We start from the raw sequence: 15,447 nt of genomic DNA, 5'->3' as shown, positions 1-15,447 counted from the left end.
CTTGGAACAAAGCGTCTTCACAGGCTGGCCTTTTTTTTTTCCCTCCTACATAACACAGACAGCGAGTATGTGTGCGAGGGAAGTAATGGTTCCCTCTTGGAAGGACACACAATAGAGCCCCTTTGTCAGGGCACAGGAGTTAAAGTGATTAGAAAACCAAATCTCTACTAAGAAAGAGTGTTAATTGACCACAGCTCACTCTTCCTAATCAGTCCATAATAAATGGGCAATTGAGGCACTTTGTTTCAGCCATGCATCTGTTGTTGTGGCGGAGTCTGTGTTTTTTTGGGGGGGTGTTTTTCTTCTTGTTGCATCTGCTCCTGTTGTTCAGCTCCTCCTGCCTTCGCCCTAATGTTTTGCCTCAATGTGTCTTTAATGGCTTCTGTTCTCGCTGCACAACGTTGGCTTAGTAGGAACATTTTACGTAAAGCATAGTAGATCACAACTACAACGGAAGACTAAAGTTGTACTGGCATCTATTGTTGAGTATTGTGTCACACAGTTCTGTATGCGTAAAAAAGTCTAAATGTACAAACAAGTGTAGTGCCCATGCATATAAGTTATGGCTGAGCGTCTTCATCATTTCAGAGTAAACTAAGAGCAAATGAAACAAAAAGGCAAACAAAAAAAAGAGTCATTTAATTTGGAAACATATCTATTAATGGTCACATTTAGTCTATGAGGAATTTTGCGTGAAAGTGGGAAGCCTTTGAACAATTGTGGATGCAAATTGTTAATGACAATTCTCAATTGAGCATGTGAATGCGTAATTGTGTGCAAGACACAGATGTGTAGGCAAAGACATCAAGAAAGTAAGAAAAAAAAGTACCATAAAGAGACACTAAAAGCAAGCCCCAGGGGCGTGTTCTGACCTGTATCTGAAGAAGGGCATTTGCGGATGGTAAAGATGGAGCTGAGGTCCTCCTCCTCCTCTGGCAGGCCCTTCTGCAAGCGCTGAAGCTTCCTGAGGCTCTCACTGCGTTGGTGCTTCATAGAGCGCACATGCTGGATCAGGTTGAGCTTGGCCTTGGTCGAGTAGTTGCACAGCACACAATGGTAGTAGCAGGCATCACCCTCCACCGCGTTTTCGTGCTGCTGCAGGTGCTGTGGGAGGCGAACGAGCGAGAGAGAGGGGAAAGATAGAGATGGAAAGGAACACAGGGAAAGAGAGAGATCGAGAGGAAAAGAGAGAGAGAAAGAAGTTATTGTAGATGGCAGATAGCTGGCTAGGCACCACCGACTCACTTTCACTCACACAGTTGGCAAATGAACAAATCAATTCCCAATCACAGCCCTGTTGTTTAACATCCAGACCTCTTCCACTTCAGGACAACTGTTTGGACTGCACACTTGTCTGCGTGAGTGTCTGTATCAGTGGGCTAAAAGGACAGGAGAGGCCTGGGAGGCACGCAAATCTCAGGGGCCCAAGGGCGGGCAGGAATCGCATCAGCCACCCTTCAGAAGCCGCGGGTCTACAGCCTCACAGACGGAAGGAAGCATTGATCCCCTTCACTCAACAGAAGCTTCCCGTCTCTGAAAAGGAAACTCCAAACATCTGCCTGTTTCACGCATGGCATACTAAATATTGATCATGGTGAGTTAAATCCTCACTCTCTCATAGAAAAAGAGAGGCAAAGCCAGCCGGTGGTGAGGCAGGAGGGGGACTGAGGGAAAATGGAACATTCCACAACAGGACGACAACCTTCAGAGGACAGGAAATCAGCATCAGTATTGACCTGTCAACCCCAGCACTTCCTCCAAGGCTCCACAGCACGCCTGGTCCAGCTTTCACCCACTCTCCACAGAGTCACAACATGCACAACACCCTATAGTGACACCATGCCACAACAATCTCTTGTCACACCACCAGGCTCCAGTCTAATTACCTCCTGCATGGCTCAATCAATGATGCAATGCCAACACAATATGTCTGAACCTGGTGCGAGCAACAGAGTTATTGACCATTATCCTAAAGCATCACACTGATTGTTGCTGGATGTTTACAATAAAAGCCCCAGACCGGGCATGGCTACTTGTGTCATGCCTGTCACGTGCTGTTTCTTATATCAAACTCTGCAGTCTCGCTGTGGATTTCTGTGGCTGCAATCGATGTCAATCACCAAAAGTTTTCCTCTTTTTCCTCTGATCTTATTGGCGCCTGTGTCTCCTGTGAGGCATGCTGAGAGAGTACAACTAAATAATTGTAAAATGCAGAGTGTCTTATGCAGAGAGATTGTGGATGAATATATACCTTTTAGTACATACAGTACAAGTGAAGCAGCTGTTCAACGAAGGCCAAAATAAGGATGAAACACTGCTGGATACACTGAAAGGTATTTCTGCTAATTTTTAAAGCTATAATATGCTTCAATTGTCATTTACTTTGTAAACACAACACTCCCTTGAATCTAACACTATATATATATATAATTTTTTTAAAGAAAATCCTGTACATTGTTTCTTTAACCAGGCAAAATGCACTGAAGAAAATTAACCTTGACGTTCACCTATACCATTTTTATACATTCAAACAGTATTATCTTCTATGTGTCAGTTTCCCTTTATAAACCATTCGTCAAGAAGACACTGAACTATCCTCTCCTGCACTAGACGGCCTGTTTGGCTGGCTGGAAGACATAAAAGCAATGGAAACATTACACATTTAACCACATTACTTCTAAATCAGGTGTTGACAGGCTGGCAAAAAAAAAGTCATAACAATATTATGCCTCCCTAAAAAGCTCTTGTCCCTTTCTCCTAATGTTTAATTTTCTGGCAATATTCTAATATTGCTATGGGGTTTTCTGAGCTATTGTGTTTCATTCTCTTTGGCTTCATATTTCTCACTTCTACACCTAAAATGTGCATTAAGACACTGCTTCCAGGAAAAGGAATAGGAGGTTTTTTTTCCTCTTTGTGAGCCCCAAGGCTCAGTGTAATAGAGTTATTAGGTGATTGTAAAAAGCTCTGTGTGCTCTCCTTTCTCGCCTCGTTTTAAGCCATCCATGATGTCATGAATAGGTGTTGCTGGATATTGGGGGGGGGGGGGGCCTCCTCCTTTTCCTCCTTTTCCTCTGTGCACAAATATTGCATCAGGACTAAGGCAGAGAGAAATCTGAGAGACAGATTTGGTTATAGATGACATCAAATCAATCAAATTTCTTTTAGTCATAGCAGATGTCTTGAAGTTTAAAAAAGGAGCTCTTGCTGCAAATGACTCAAGACTCCAAAAATCTGCAAGAAAACCAGTTTTTAAAAAAGTGACAGCACCTGACCAAGACTTCAAAGCTAGTCTCATGAGGCAGAAAAAAAAAAGTCCTGGGAGTTTTACAGCTTCCCATAAAAAGCACAGGGTTTATATAGGAGTGAACCTGAGACTGCCTGCCCCAGAATCAGCCATAATTCACTATAAACCTCGACTGGCCAGGAAGATGTCCTCAACAGGGCCAGATCTGGCTAGCCCCGTTGTTTGTAGCTCTGTCTACAATGTCAAATGGTTACACCTGTAAACCAACACTTTCCCCATCTCTTATATTGGCCATGACCCAAAGCAGTCTGGAGCCCTTTACAGAGCTCGTGAACGAGAGAGGAGAGTGAGGTGGTCACCGCTCATTCAGTATTAGGGAGAGGACGATGGTGTAAAAAAAATACTTTTGACCAATGAACAACAATGCGCATTTGATCATATCACACTTTCTCTAATATTGATTGCGTGATAGACTATGATCTATCTAACTGTACAAACTGCTTGGACAAAGTGCGCTTGCGGGCCAGCTTCAATTCCGATTGTGTGCACACATGCATATACACTTTGAATGTGAAACATAATAATGTATGAGACAGGGCCTATGTCTGTTTCCTATGAACCTGCAATGAAGCCCCCAGTTGATAAATCACCTCCAACTGGAGTGCAGGAATTTGGCAGCTTAATGAAAAAGTCATGTTGGGTTGGGAGGAGTTGGTGTGCCTGGCTCTTAGGTTTCTAACTGCCCTATCAAGGCCCCAACTACAGGGGAGCTGTGGAGCATAATGGGGGGAATCTGGCTGGGTCAGTGGCATGGATTCAATACCACTGAACTGTCTAGGAATTTACAGGAGTTATATAGGAGATTCAGCTGGGCGAGTGTTTGTGGCTGCCTATATAATAACATATTAAAAATATTGCAGCAGTGACTGGGAGATTTTTAAACACGATTAAAGGCAATGAAAGTGCTGCAAAACTGCGACTAATAAAACAGCTAAATAAGCGAGCTTTCTGAAGCTTCACATTGTACAGTAGCAGCTGTTACAGTAAAAAATGAAATGCAGTCATAGTTTTTTTAAGCCTCTCTCTTCGATGGAGCACCTTACCTCTTGCTGTGGAGGCTGAAGCAGTGCTCGGTGCTTTTTCAGGTAAAGAGGGACAGGGGCGGTGTGAGCACCACCCCATCCTCTCTCTCACAACTCTACAGTGCACCTTGCCCTCTGAGTGGGCAACGCATGCCTGTATCAGTTTCACCACCCACCCAGAGCACTGCATACATCTGCATTTCCATCCACTTAAATGCAAAGTAAAAGTGGACCTTTAACACAAAACAGTGTGGTTGCAGAGAGAGTCCAGCTAGCACAAGATGGAGGTGGGCATTACTGGAAGGGTGGAAGGGAGACAGAAAGCCGGTAATTCCAAAGAATGGCTCCCAAAGGAGCCGTATAATACAACGTGTACACGTAACAACACATACAAAAGTATAGACAAAAAGAGAATCAAAAATGTACGCATACAAACACGCACAAATACGCACACACAAACACACACACACATACACAGCCGTATACCATTATGATCATACCCTAATTTCCAACATTAAATTTGGCAGTGCTGTTAATACAAAATTAATGCATTAAAACAGATGACTATCTGTGAGCTAAATAGCTATCAATTCTAAGAGAGCTGCCAAATTCCCTCTGTGAGAGAGCTGGTGAGTATCTGCTTGGATATTGCTTTGTAATTGTCTCCCTGATTCTCTGTACTAAAAGCTCTTGTCTGTGTGTGTGTGTTTGTGTGTATGCATGATTGTGTGCGTGCGTGCTTCATGGTTTAAACTGCAATTCACACCTGAAGCAATGCAGTGCACAGCACTCGAGCAGATCTATGATAAGATTACGTCCTTTAAATCGCAGAAGTTATTATTGGGGTACTTTTGATTTTTTGGGGGGGCTTTTTTTGTTATTCAAATATAGCAAAAACAATGCAAAAATTCCAATCAGTGAAGTATTACACTCTGAATGGAGACAATGAAATGTGCCGGTTGGGTTGAAAAAGCAACTAAAGACAAAGGGATGATAAAATCACCTTGTGCTATCGCTTCTTCATCGAGGCAACTTGATACCTGTGCCTAATCTTCAACTAGTATCACGTGTTTTGACAACCAAAGAATCTGCTCTTAGTGAGAAAAAGTGTTGCACAGCAGCACAAACACTTTGCAGGACTCAAAACTGGTCTGGGGCTGGAGGTAGGATTTTCGTGTCCAAACAGACCAAAGCTTTGTGGTTACCATAAAAAAATTTTTTTTTTTAAAGTATAGCATCTGGCATGCCTAATGCAAACAAGAAGAAGAAGACTAAGAAGAAAAATAAACATAAAGTTTCAATATGGATGTCAAGTGGATAAGCCGATTAGGTCAATACTCACGTCGCTCTTCAGGAGGACAACCTTCAGAGGAATGGAGACTGTTACCTGCATTTTTATGAATGCAGGCTGACAATATTAAATCATTGAACATTTGGGCTTCATAATATCAAAGTCTGGGAATGACAAATCCCGCTTCATGTCAGAATGTGTAAATACAAAGCGGTTTTTTGTAGCTGTACGATACTTAAGGCTGAGTGTTTTCAAGATATTTCCAGGCCATCTCAATGTGTAAATATATGAAGTGATTAGTTAAAAAAGCAGTTGGCCAAAACTGACATCTGAATCTTAAAGTTTAATTTAAATTTAAAACAGATTATGTAAATTGGGATTAAGTTGAATTTTTTCAAAATAGATGACCCTTTTCCTCCCAAGCCAAAGTATACTTGTACATGTGCAGATTTGTTGGGAACTTCGTGAATCTGCATTCTGGGATTCCCCTAGAATAGAAGCAGGTTATTCAGCAAAGAAAAGGAGAGCGACTGTGACTGGAGTCAGTGAGTGCTCGTAGTTTGGCCTGTGATTTCCCCGATTGCCAGCAGCACGAACAACAGCTCCAACCACAGGCCCCACTGGGTGCCAAGTGTGGTGGCTGCTTTGAATTAGCCACTGCAAGTTGCAACATGCCTAAGAGTTAGGTTGTGGCTTAAGGGGACTGTGTATTCCAGGCCAAACTGCATACCTACTGCTTCCTGAACCTCATCTCCACCCTCGTCCTTTCTTTTCCTTTACTCTTTAATACCTGCCAACCCTCGTCTGCATCCTGTCCCTCTGTCTCAAAGCCCATAATGTGCTAAGTTGCTTCCTCTACTGTCTTGCTGTAGAAATGATCCATCACTACCGGTGAATAAAACCAGGCTGCATATTTGTCTCTGGGAGGGAAGGGAGAAACAAAACGGACCTCTGTGTCGTAAGTGGGGGCAGCAAAGTAAAGATGGATCACTGTAGGTGTCCTTGGAGAGGATGACTTAACATGGGCCTATAAAACAAAGTAGCTTGGGAGGGGTTATGGAGACACTTAAAGACAATGCAGCTACTGGTGTTCCACACCCACCACTCTTACTTACTTTAACATTAAATAAAGCAATAATTATTGAATTCCATTTGAATGAGTAAGATGCTAGAAAGTAAACAATGGGAACATAATTGCAGAGGGAAGGCAATCAATGCAGGCAGTCATTTGGGCCATGTTGATTATGTAGGCTGCTGTATGTGCTCTGTGTGTAAGAGTGTGTGCACTTTTGTGCAGCCATTGCAAATCTAAGGTGAGCCAAGGGGAGTATGTGCTGTGACAAGGAGCTGAGTAATACACTCTCCCACATGCACACACAAAACAAGAGTCGGGTAATCCCTCCTTCAATAATGACCCAGGGCTCTAAACAATAGCTCTCAATCAGCTGATCAATGTGTCCACATAATTCATGTGCGACTCACTGTCTTTGAAAAAGGAGGAGGAGGAGGATAAGTAAGCAGGCAGGCAGTAGAGAGATCAATGCCCTGTGCGGTGATAACGAGCCTGGGCCTATGCCCACAGGAGCCCCACTCTGGCGTCCAGGGTCTCTCATTAAGAACATTTGGATAAGCATGGCTATACATACATAATATGCACTTCTAATCATAGGCAGATAAACACATTTCTCCCCCTCTTAATGAGCTGGGTCCTGCTTTTGTGACACACAGCAATGACTCCAAAACAGGCAGGAAATGATGTCAATCCCCAAATAAGAAAAAAAAAAAGAGTAAAGCAAATTAACAGCAAGCTGTTGGCCTCCTCTTTCAGTAGCTAATTAACAGCTTAACCTCCTGGTGCTTTTATGAAAGCCATGCTGGGAGGAGCTTGCCAAAATTGCAGTACAATAAGTCTGCCTGCAGGAGGCGAGAGCAGGGTGGAGCTACGGGGGTACCCAAACAACTATTACAGCCACTTGATGACATGTGTACTGGCAAGGTACCATCTGGAAGCTGAATGGGGTAAATCAGGACCTGCCCTGGCCCTTCTCTCCATTACCCAGAGTACTGTGTCAACATAACAACCCTCCATTTTGGACAGCGGTGAGAATAATTACTTGTACAGGGCTGCGGAAGAACATGTTTTTGATTTTCATTTAAGCAAAACAGGAGGCACACAGCAGGCTGCAATATTCAGATTTTGTGTTTCACTGCATAAAGTGTTACTCTCTTACAATAAAGACTCAGGACATTCGGGTGGAAGAGAAATAGTTTTGTGTTGATCTCAGTCTTTTGACTGTGACAGGTGCCGGTGAGACAAAAGATGAGACAAAACCTGAACATGTTCATCTCTAAAGCAACCCGAAAAGGCTGCGATGTGATTTTCATACGAGAGACAGAAAACAGGCAGGTATTTTGAATAAAAAGAAACACACCTGCTTTCGGCACCCAAAGCAACAACTTAACTTCTTAATGCCCCACCCCATTCTTTGAGTTTTCTTTGCAAGCAGTAATAACAGCGTCTTGAGGCCACTAATATTAAACTATAAACCACTCCCTATCTTCTGGCTAAGAAAATGGGCCAACATGAAAGACTATCTGAATCATATCTAGCTTTACACAAGTGTTGGACCCCCGTGCGTATACAGCTTTTTCAAGTGCTTCCTGTGAATGTTTGCAATGCAAACCACAGGAGTACCTGATGAAGCTTGGCTACAGACAAGCAAAGCCATCAATCAAACAGAATCCCCTTGTACTCCTATAGAACGAGTTCCGTGTGATTTAGAGGGATATCTCAGGAATTTATGAAAGGTGCTGCTCAGGTTGTCTGAGGAGAGCTTTACAGGCCTATTAATGGAAGCGAGTGTGAATACTAGATGAGAACAAGATGACTGACTACAGTAGATCTGGACTATGCTGTACTGTAGGTCACTGGTGTGTGAGTACGTAGAGGCAGAGGCAGGGCTGCACCCGTCCAGCTGACAAAAGTCTCCAACACCTCCCTGCTACTCATTTGTCACTTGACAGCCAGACAATGGCAGTGTGGCCTTGAGGAGCAGCTCTGAACACGAGAGGCAGAAAGCTTGTTAGATGGAGATGAAGGATGAAAGAGTTTGGAGAATGAACCCTACATGAGTACATGAGGAAACGGCAAGAAGCAGGATGGGATTGTACCAAATACAATTAGTCTTCGAGAACAAACATCACACTCTGCAGCGTATGCAGATCTGGCGAGGGAGTATCCAGCAGAAATAAAGACCTCCGGTGGTGAAATTAAACACGGCCATCATCTCGTGTCAGTGTTAGTGATGTATCCTTTTTCCCACTTGTCGGCCATTGCGACTCAGAAAAAGAGCCTTAAACATCCTCACAGCATTACAGGTGACCGAGGGCCATGCTTGCTAAATTGCAGGTGTGCCGACATTCTTCTTGCCGAGTCTATTGTCATTAGCTGATCTCCTTTAGCACCTCTGCACTGACGTAATGGGAGAGACGAGACACAGAATCAAGCCTCCTCAGGCTTGTATTATCTAGCTTTCACCCCTGGCGTTCTCAGTTTGGTAGTGTAAATATTTCATTAACACATAATTGGTTACAGCTTCAGGCTACGCAATAAGGCTGTGATAGCTGTAACACTGTATATATCTGGCTTCTCTGTATCCTTTTTAATGTAAAATTCATAGAAAATGTGTTTTGGGGAGAGGGTGTTTGAGATCTCGTAAAGGGAAATGTTTGGTTGTTCATGCACTGCCCTCACACAAGCTCAGCAGAGACACCAGCTAATTAAGAACAGTGATGATGTGCTCAGCCCGTGTCAATATTTAACCCAGTCTTATGCAGCTATCTTTATTAGTAGCACTGCACTAACAAAAGGAGCAATGTGGCTTTTGAGAGGTCCTCGTCTTAAAATGAAAATTAATGAGTGGGGTTGAGTGGAGGTGAATATACAGAATAGCTCTATATGTGGGCCTATTTGCATGGAACATGAAGTACCTTGTTGCGGTGAAACTGCTGTTGAGTGTTCTTCAAGCAATTCATACACCAAACACCCACCAGTTTCACCTGCCAACTAAAAGCTGAAACTTTAATGAGAGAAAGCCTGACATTTCACTTTTTTTGCGTGTAGATACTCGAAAGCTTAACACTAAACGGCAATACCATCACTTCCATAATATGGGATATTTATTTTCTCAGTTGCACTTATAAAACACGTTTAACAGAGTCGCCACATACATCCTTTTAGCTTTCCTCTTCATTGTTCAGTAATCAGTGCTTAAACTGTTACCTTTTTCAAGTAGAAAAATATTAAACAAAGTGGCGCTTAATACGGTGGCCCCACTCCCCAACCTCAAGGACACAGCCAGCGCCATCTGTACTTCCTGTGGCCTTGCTAAGACGGACTTCTTAACAGGGTCACTGTTATTGCCGCTCATTAGCCAAAGGGGAGAGGGGGAGAAAAATAACTCCATTTTCCATGAAAAAGAAACAAAAGTGCTCATTGATCAAGGGGATCAATTGAGGATCAATAACCTAAACTTTCATCATTTTCAGCACAGCATAATTACAGCAGAGATATAGTTGTCATCACTGAAAATCAAACAAAGACCAGACTAATTGGGAGAGCCCTATTGCTTTGGTCATGCTGGCAAGAAAGCTTTATAAGCCCCAGAAAGACTTGATGATGAACGGTCTTTGGAGCTTCCCAAAATAACTTCGTGTGCCATTAACAAGTGTCATCATGGAGGTCACTGAGCTGGCTGCCCATTCACAGACATCTAATACTGGGCACACAAGATCGCCTTTCTCATGTGTGCATATGGGGTATAAAATGAAAATCGTTCATATGTTTATGAGATGACTTGATTTTGATATATTGTTCTGGAAGCGCATTCTTATTATACCAGCACAATTTGCTGCTGACCTCCTGTGCCATAAAAAGTTGTTTCCCACTGCAGTAGCTGAGCACTGTAAAGACACTTGCAGAGTGGGTAAAGCAAAGAGGCATGGCTGATATAACTTATATTTCACAGCCTGGCATCGCCGCCAAGCCGTCCTTACTTTCCACACCATATACACTGCTCAATCGTGCAAAAAATCTCAAACTATACTTCAAAGCCTACCACTTTTCCCCTTCCTGTTTATTGATTAGACAGCGCTCTTGTTCAGTAATTGTGCAGTAAATCAAGCATGGTGCGCACTAATCTCAACCCCGGGAGGAAAGTGTTAAAGGTAAAACCTGCTGAAAAGTGCATAATTATGGTGCTGTGTGCAGCCAGGAGAGAGGATATTCTCCTCCCTCTCACATTTCTCACTCACTCTCTGCCTGCGCAACCAGAGGCAGCAGGGAGAGGGGTTGGCAGAAGAGCAACGGGAAGTGTGTACAGTTTCTAACCACCTCTCGCTCTCGCTCCTTTACTCTTTCAGTCCCTCTCCCTCTCAGTGCATTCCCAACCAAAGCGCCGGGGGCGCCATGCTTGTAAGGAAAACCACAGCCTTTTGAGTGCCTCTTGTATTTACAAACGGAGGCATGTTGGAATCAAAGGCATTACCACATGACATAACACATTAAACAGTTGGCAGATTGAGAATTTATATGCTGAATAGATATTGAGTTGGGTAAACAGGAATAGTGTCCTTATTGGATCAGTTTAGCTAACAATACTTGGTATGAGAGTGAAACTTACCTAGACCAGAGCACACTTTCAACTGCAGAAGCTCCCTCCTTTCTCTTGCTTTTCCTTCTCTCTTACCACACAGCTCAGGCTAGAGCCCAGGTGGAGACAGCTATCACTTTCCCATCAACTTCCTGTTCCTCTTGTCTCTCCGCCCCTCTTTCTCTCTGCTCTCTCGCTCACTGCACAACTTTTTTTCTGTGCCGTTTTTGAAGTAATACAAAGCCACGTCTCGTACCCATTTTCAAAAATAATCAACGCTGCAGTTCACATTTTTTTCCCTCCTCTCACTTCTCTCATCCTCTTCCCAACAGTTTCCCCATGTTGCTGTTCTGCCTAATCTCACCCCAGTTTTTATTTCACCCTCATCAGCAGGGATCTAAAAATAAATGATAAATGGAATATGATATTTTAAAGCCTTATCTCTTATCTGTTCCTACAGGGGAATAATAAGGTAGTTAATCCTGCAGATCCTACTCAAATTGATTAATCAGCACATGCGGACAATCAAATAAATGATTAATATTCCCCAGTCCTGTGGTCGGACAGTTACCCCTGAAACCATCAGTAATAATTCAGTAACCCTTCCCAGACCACAGGCTGTAGCTAGTCAGCCTCACTCAGCATCAGCCTTCTGATCTGATGTTCAGCAGGACTTTGAACTCCCCACACAGAAACTCAGACACACCAGGGGTAAAGCATTCTGCACCATACTCTCTCTATAGGCCTCCTCCAGTGCTTACCTGATCAGAAGCGTGTATATACAGAATTTAGGTAGATGAACAGGAAAAAGTGTTCTTTATCTAGCTGCTGTTAAAGATAGCAGCACTGGGTGGGAAAAGATCACCATCATATAGTTTCCAGGTGACTTCACAGAAGTGCTATAGAACAGAGAAAAAAAGCTTCCACAAAACAGCGTTACATAATACACACACCAAGAATAAAAATGTTCAAGGAGTCTTTAAAAAAGAGAACATCCATACTTGAAACTGTTTTATGCAAGTACTGGGTAAAGTGCTGCTGTGTTGCCAAAGACACAGAAGCCTGATGATTTCAGGCACTCACATGCGGACATACTGTCAGAGAGACGGGCTATATGACAACAACTATCCCCAAGATTCGCCACATTGAGCACATCTTTCCCTGTTGGTGAACAAATGGGGGGGCCTTTCTATTCTATCCTATTACCCATAGTATTCTCCCTCCCACAGAGGTCACAGAGCAGCCATCTACATGGTGCTCCTCTGCATCTGCCAGCTAGAAGAGTTATTAATCAGGGAGAAAGCTTGTGGCAGAAGAGAGCACCTCTTGCCCTTCACATTTGCACTAGGCCAAGAATGAATGGTGGGGGTGGGTACTATGGTAGGGCGGGAGATATACGATTGCACGATGGGAGTAGGGGGGTATAGGGGGAGTTATCCGTCTCTGCTAGCTTTTGAATACAAGAAGTTATGCAAAGTCTGTAGTCTAACCCAGCAAACAGATACACACTGTATATACCAAATGTATACATATGGGCCCCAGCCCACCCCAATCCGTCCTCTCTGCCTAAAGGAGACTTGGCTTTTGTGTTGCTTCTAACCAGCTGGTTGCCTGAATCAGCACATGTAGCCAATGAAAGCTATTTATGATTACCAAGACACCGTGAGTCTTCAGAATTGCTATGACTTTTTTTATGGCTTCCCAGCATTACTGCAGCCATTTAAACTCCCTCTAAGAGGTCACTAACTTCAAGAGAGATACAGTTTGGGATCAGGTTGAAATTTAGCTACAACACACACTGAAGTCCATTCACTGGTGTTTTGCAGGGCGACGCTATAAGAACTAGAGTCTGAACTAGAAGAAGCTTGAGCCCTAGAGTGTGACTGGCCATTCAGTACTCTTGCCAATATACTTTGTGATATATGGCTTTGTCTTTAATAGGTATGAGCATGGTGTGTAGAACAGTGTCATGAAAAAAAAGCCTCTGGTTTTATATATAAGCGTTACAGTTCACTTTGATCTCTTCTCTTGCTCCACTGTTTATAAATCAGCCACACAAATATTTATGAGCGGAACGAGGAAAATGGCTGGTCTGGTTTGTATCTCTGCCCTCCTTCCCTCCCCGCTGCGTTCTCTCCCTCCCCCTGTGGCTGATGTGTAGATGAGGCCACCGCAGACGCAGAGCGAGCATATAGGCCCCAGGCCACATCCATCATATCTGTTCTGTCTCTGGCTATTGTGTGGCCCCAGAGAAGGTTGAACCAACCAGACTGGGTTAAAGAAAAGATGGCAAATTGACTATGAATAAGAGACGAATGCAGCATGTAGCACATATCTCACTTATCACAGGCTTGTAACTGCTATGTTTGAATGAATTGTATGAGTCAAACCATGAACAAAACAATGAATGTCAGCGTGTGGATTTTGTGCTGTGTGGATAAAGTTGTGCCCCCAACTTGCGCATCGCTAGTTCATCAGTAACAAAACTCAATAAATTAATACAACCATGTTCAATGTGTGCTGCCTTTGGCTTCTTTTTAGCCAACCTGTCTGTTTGTGTGTTTTACACTCACACAACATGCCCTAAGCTTCTGGATCTTTATGCTTTAATTGCTCCCCCCAGCTCTGACCCCTGATCCAGATTACTCTGATATACAGTATCTCCATTAAATTGGGAAGTAGGTAAATATTTTCTAATGACCCTTAGTTCTAGCGACACCATTAAAAATGGAAGGAGGGGGGAAAAGAAAAATCAATCTTCTTTCCTTTTTGCCCTTCACTGACTCTATTAGTTCCCTTTTTTATCGGTTGTCTCCAAAAAATGTGGAGGTAGATCGAGCAGAATGGAGTGTCCACTCTCACTTTGACAGGGCAATGGACTTTACTGAGATGCATTTCAGTAATGAGGAGATTACCGACCTACGGTCAGAAAGAAAAATCTTTTGAGCAGCATCTCCTCTGTCCTTCTCGTAACACATTGGATTTACCGATCTGATACAAAAAAAAGGAAATAGTCAGACTGCCTTTATCTAAACTGAACAGAATGTTGATCCTGCAATCTAGACTCGAGATCATTAGAAAGATAATCCGGTCTAAAGCAGAGAAGAGACAAACTGGACCAAATGTTCCCATCATGTAGTGCACGAAAAGTTCAAGGTTTGAGCAAAAGTATGCCCGTGCGTGTGTCCCCTTTACAGTAAAAAGCTGATGAACCATATGCGTGTGTGTCTGTGGGTAGGGGCAGGCAGGGGTGGGGGTGAGGGGGTTGGGGGTGGGGGGGCAGTGGTGGACTGGCTTGTCGATCGATGCAGTGATTGGCAGTTAATGGCTTTTCCTGTTCTGCCTTGGTAACCCTGGCCTGATGGCTGTTGCTTCTGATCAGAGATGGCAGATGGTGTTTGATTTTCGTATATAAACCTCTGACTTTGTGGAGATGGCTTCATCATGTTTAATGATTTAAAAGTTAAGTTGAATACTGGGAATACTCCAATGCTGGCTCTCTCATTTAAAAAGCCCTAACCTCCCTTCCAGATGTAAAGACTGATCTCTCTTAACAACATGCACCACAAATGGTTAGTATTCTGCTATAAGCCACTCATTCCTTCAATGATAAATTATTTGAACTGAATTCACAACACACATGCTTTTTCCATTTCATATCATGCAGACATTTTAGTCCCTGGTCTCATTTTACAAAATAGATCCTCACAGGCTCCTCACTCACACACATATAATCTAATGCGATGACTCAAAGAAATTCAAAAATCCCCTAAGATCAAAGATAATCCTAAATATCATAAAATCTATTCCCAAATTATTCTGTCCTTTCACCCAACTAGACGGTAATGATGGCACAGACTAGAAATCGAGCCCATGAATAAGGAGAAAAGGTTGCAAATGGAGGAAAATTGAATGATAAGCTCTATTTGATGTGTAAGAGAAGACCGTAAGAAAGTACAAACGGCAGGTTTGGAAATCTCTCTTTTCTTTTTTAAGCATAATTTCATGTTCTGATGGGTTTGTCATTATTTAGCTCCTCACTCAACAAGGTTGAACTGCTTAAAGTGTAATTCTATGGTTTAAGTCCATTTAACACAACTCCAGATGCTTTGACATTTTATCTCCCATTAAAAAAAAAGAGAGAAAGAGGTGTGCCCAAAAAAAGCGGTTCTCAAA

The 15,447-nt window shown here is 43.0% G+C and overlaps 1 protein-coding gene across 2 annotated transcripts in view; it reads right to left on the bottom strand.

Annotated features, from left to right (window-relative positions):
- zfhx3b (zinc finger homeobox 3b) overlaps positions 1-15,447 on the bottom strand; it is a 330,171-nt gene that overhangs the window by 57,429 nt on the left and 257,295 nt on the right. For both annotated transcript variants that reach the window (XM_086287421.1, XM_086287429.1), the window contains one exon: positions 873-1,104. In XM_086287421.1, the coding sequence (XP_086143547.1) occupies positions 873-1,104 (232 nt within the window). The remainder of the gene's footprint in view (positions 1-872; positions 1,105-15,447) is intronic.

Source organism: Aulonocara sp. 'chitande type north' Nkhata Bay, linkage group LG1, assembly GCF_057382095.1.
Source record: "Aulonocara sp. 'chitande type north' Nkhata Bay isolate Kocher_YH1m ecotype deep benthic linkage group LG1, A_spYH_male_GT1.1, whole genome shotgun sequence".
Classification (NCBI taxonomy): Eukaryota; Metazoa; Chordata; class Actinopteri; order Cichliformes; family Cichlidae; genus Aulonocara; species Aulonocara sp. 'chitande type north' Nkhata Bay.
The sequence above is the reverse complement of the archived record's forward strand: the minus strand, read 5'-3'. Positions and strand labels throughout refer to the sequence as shown.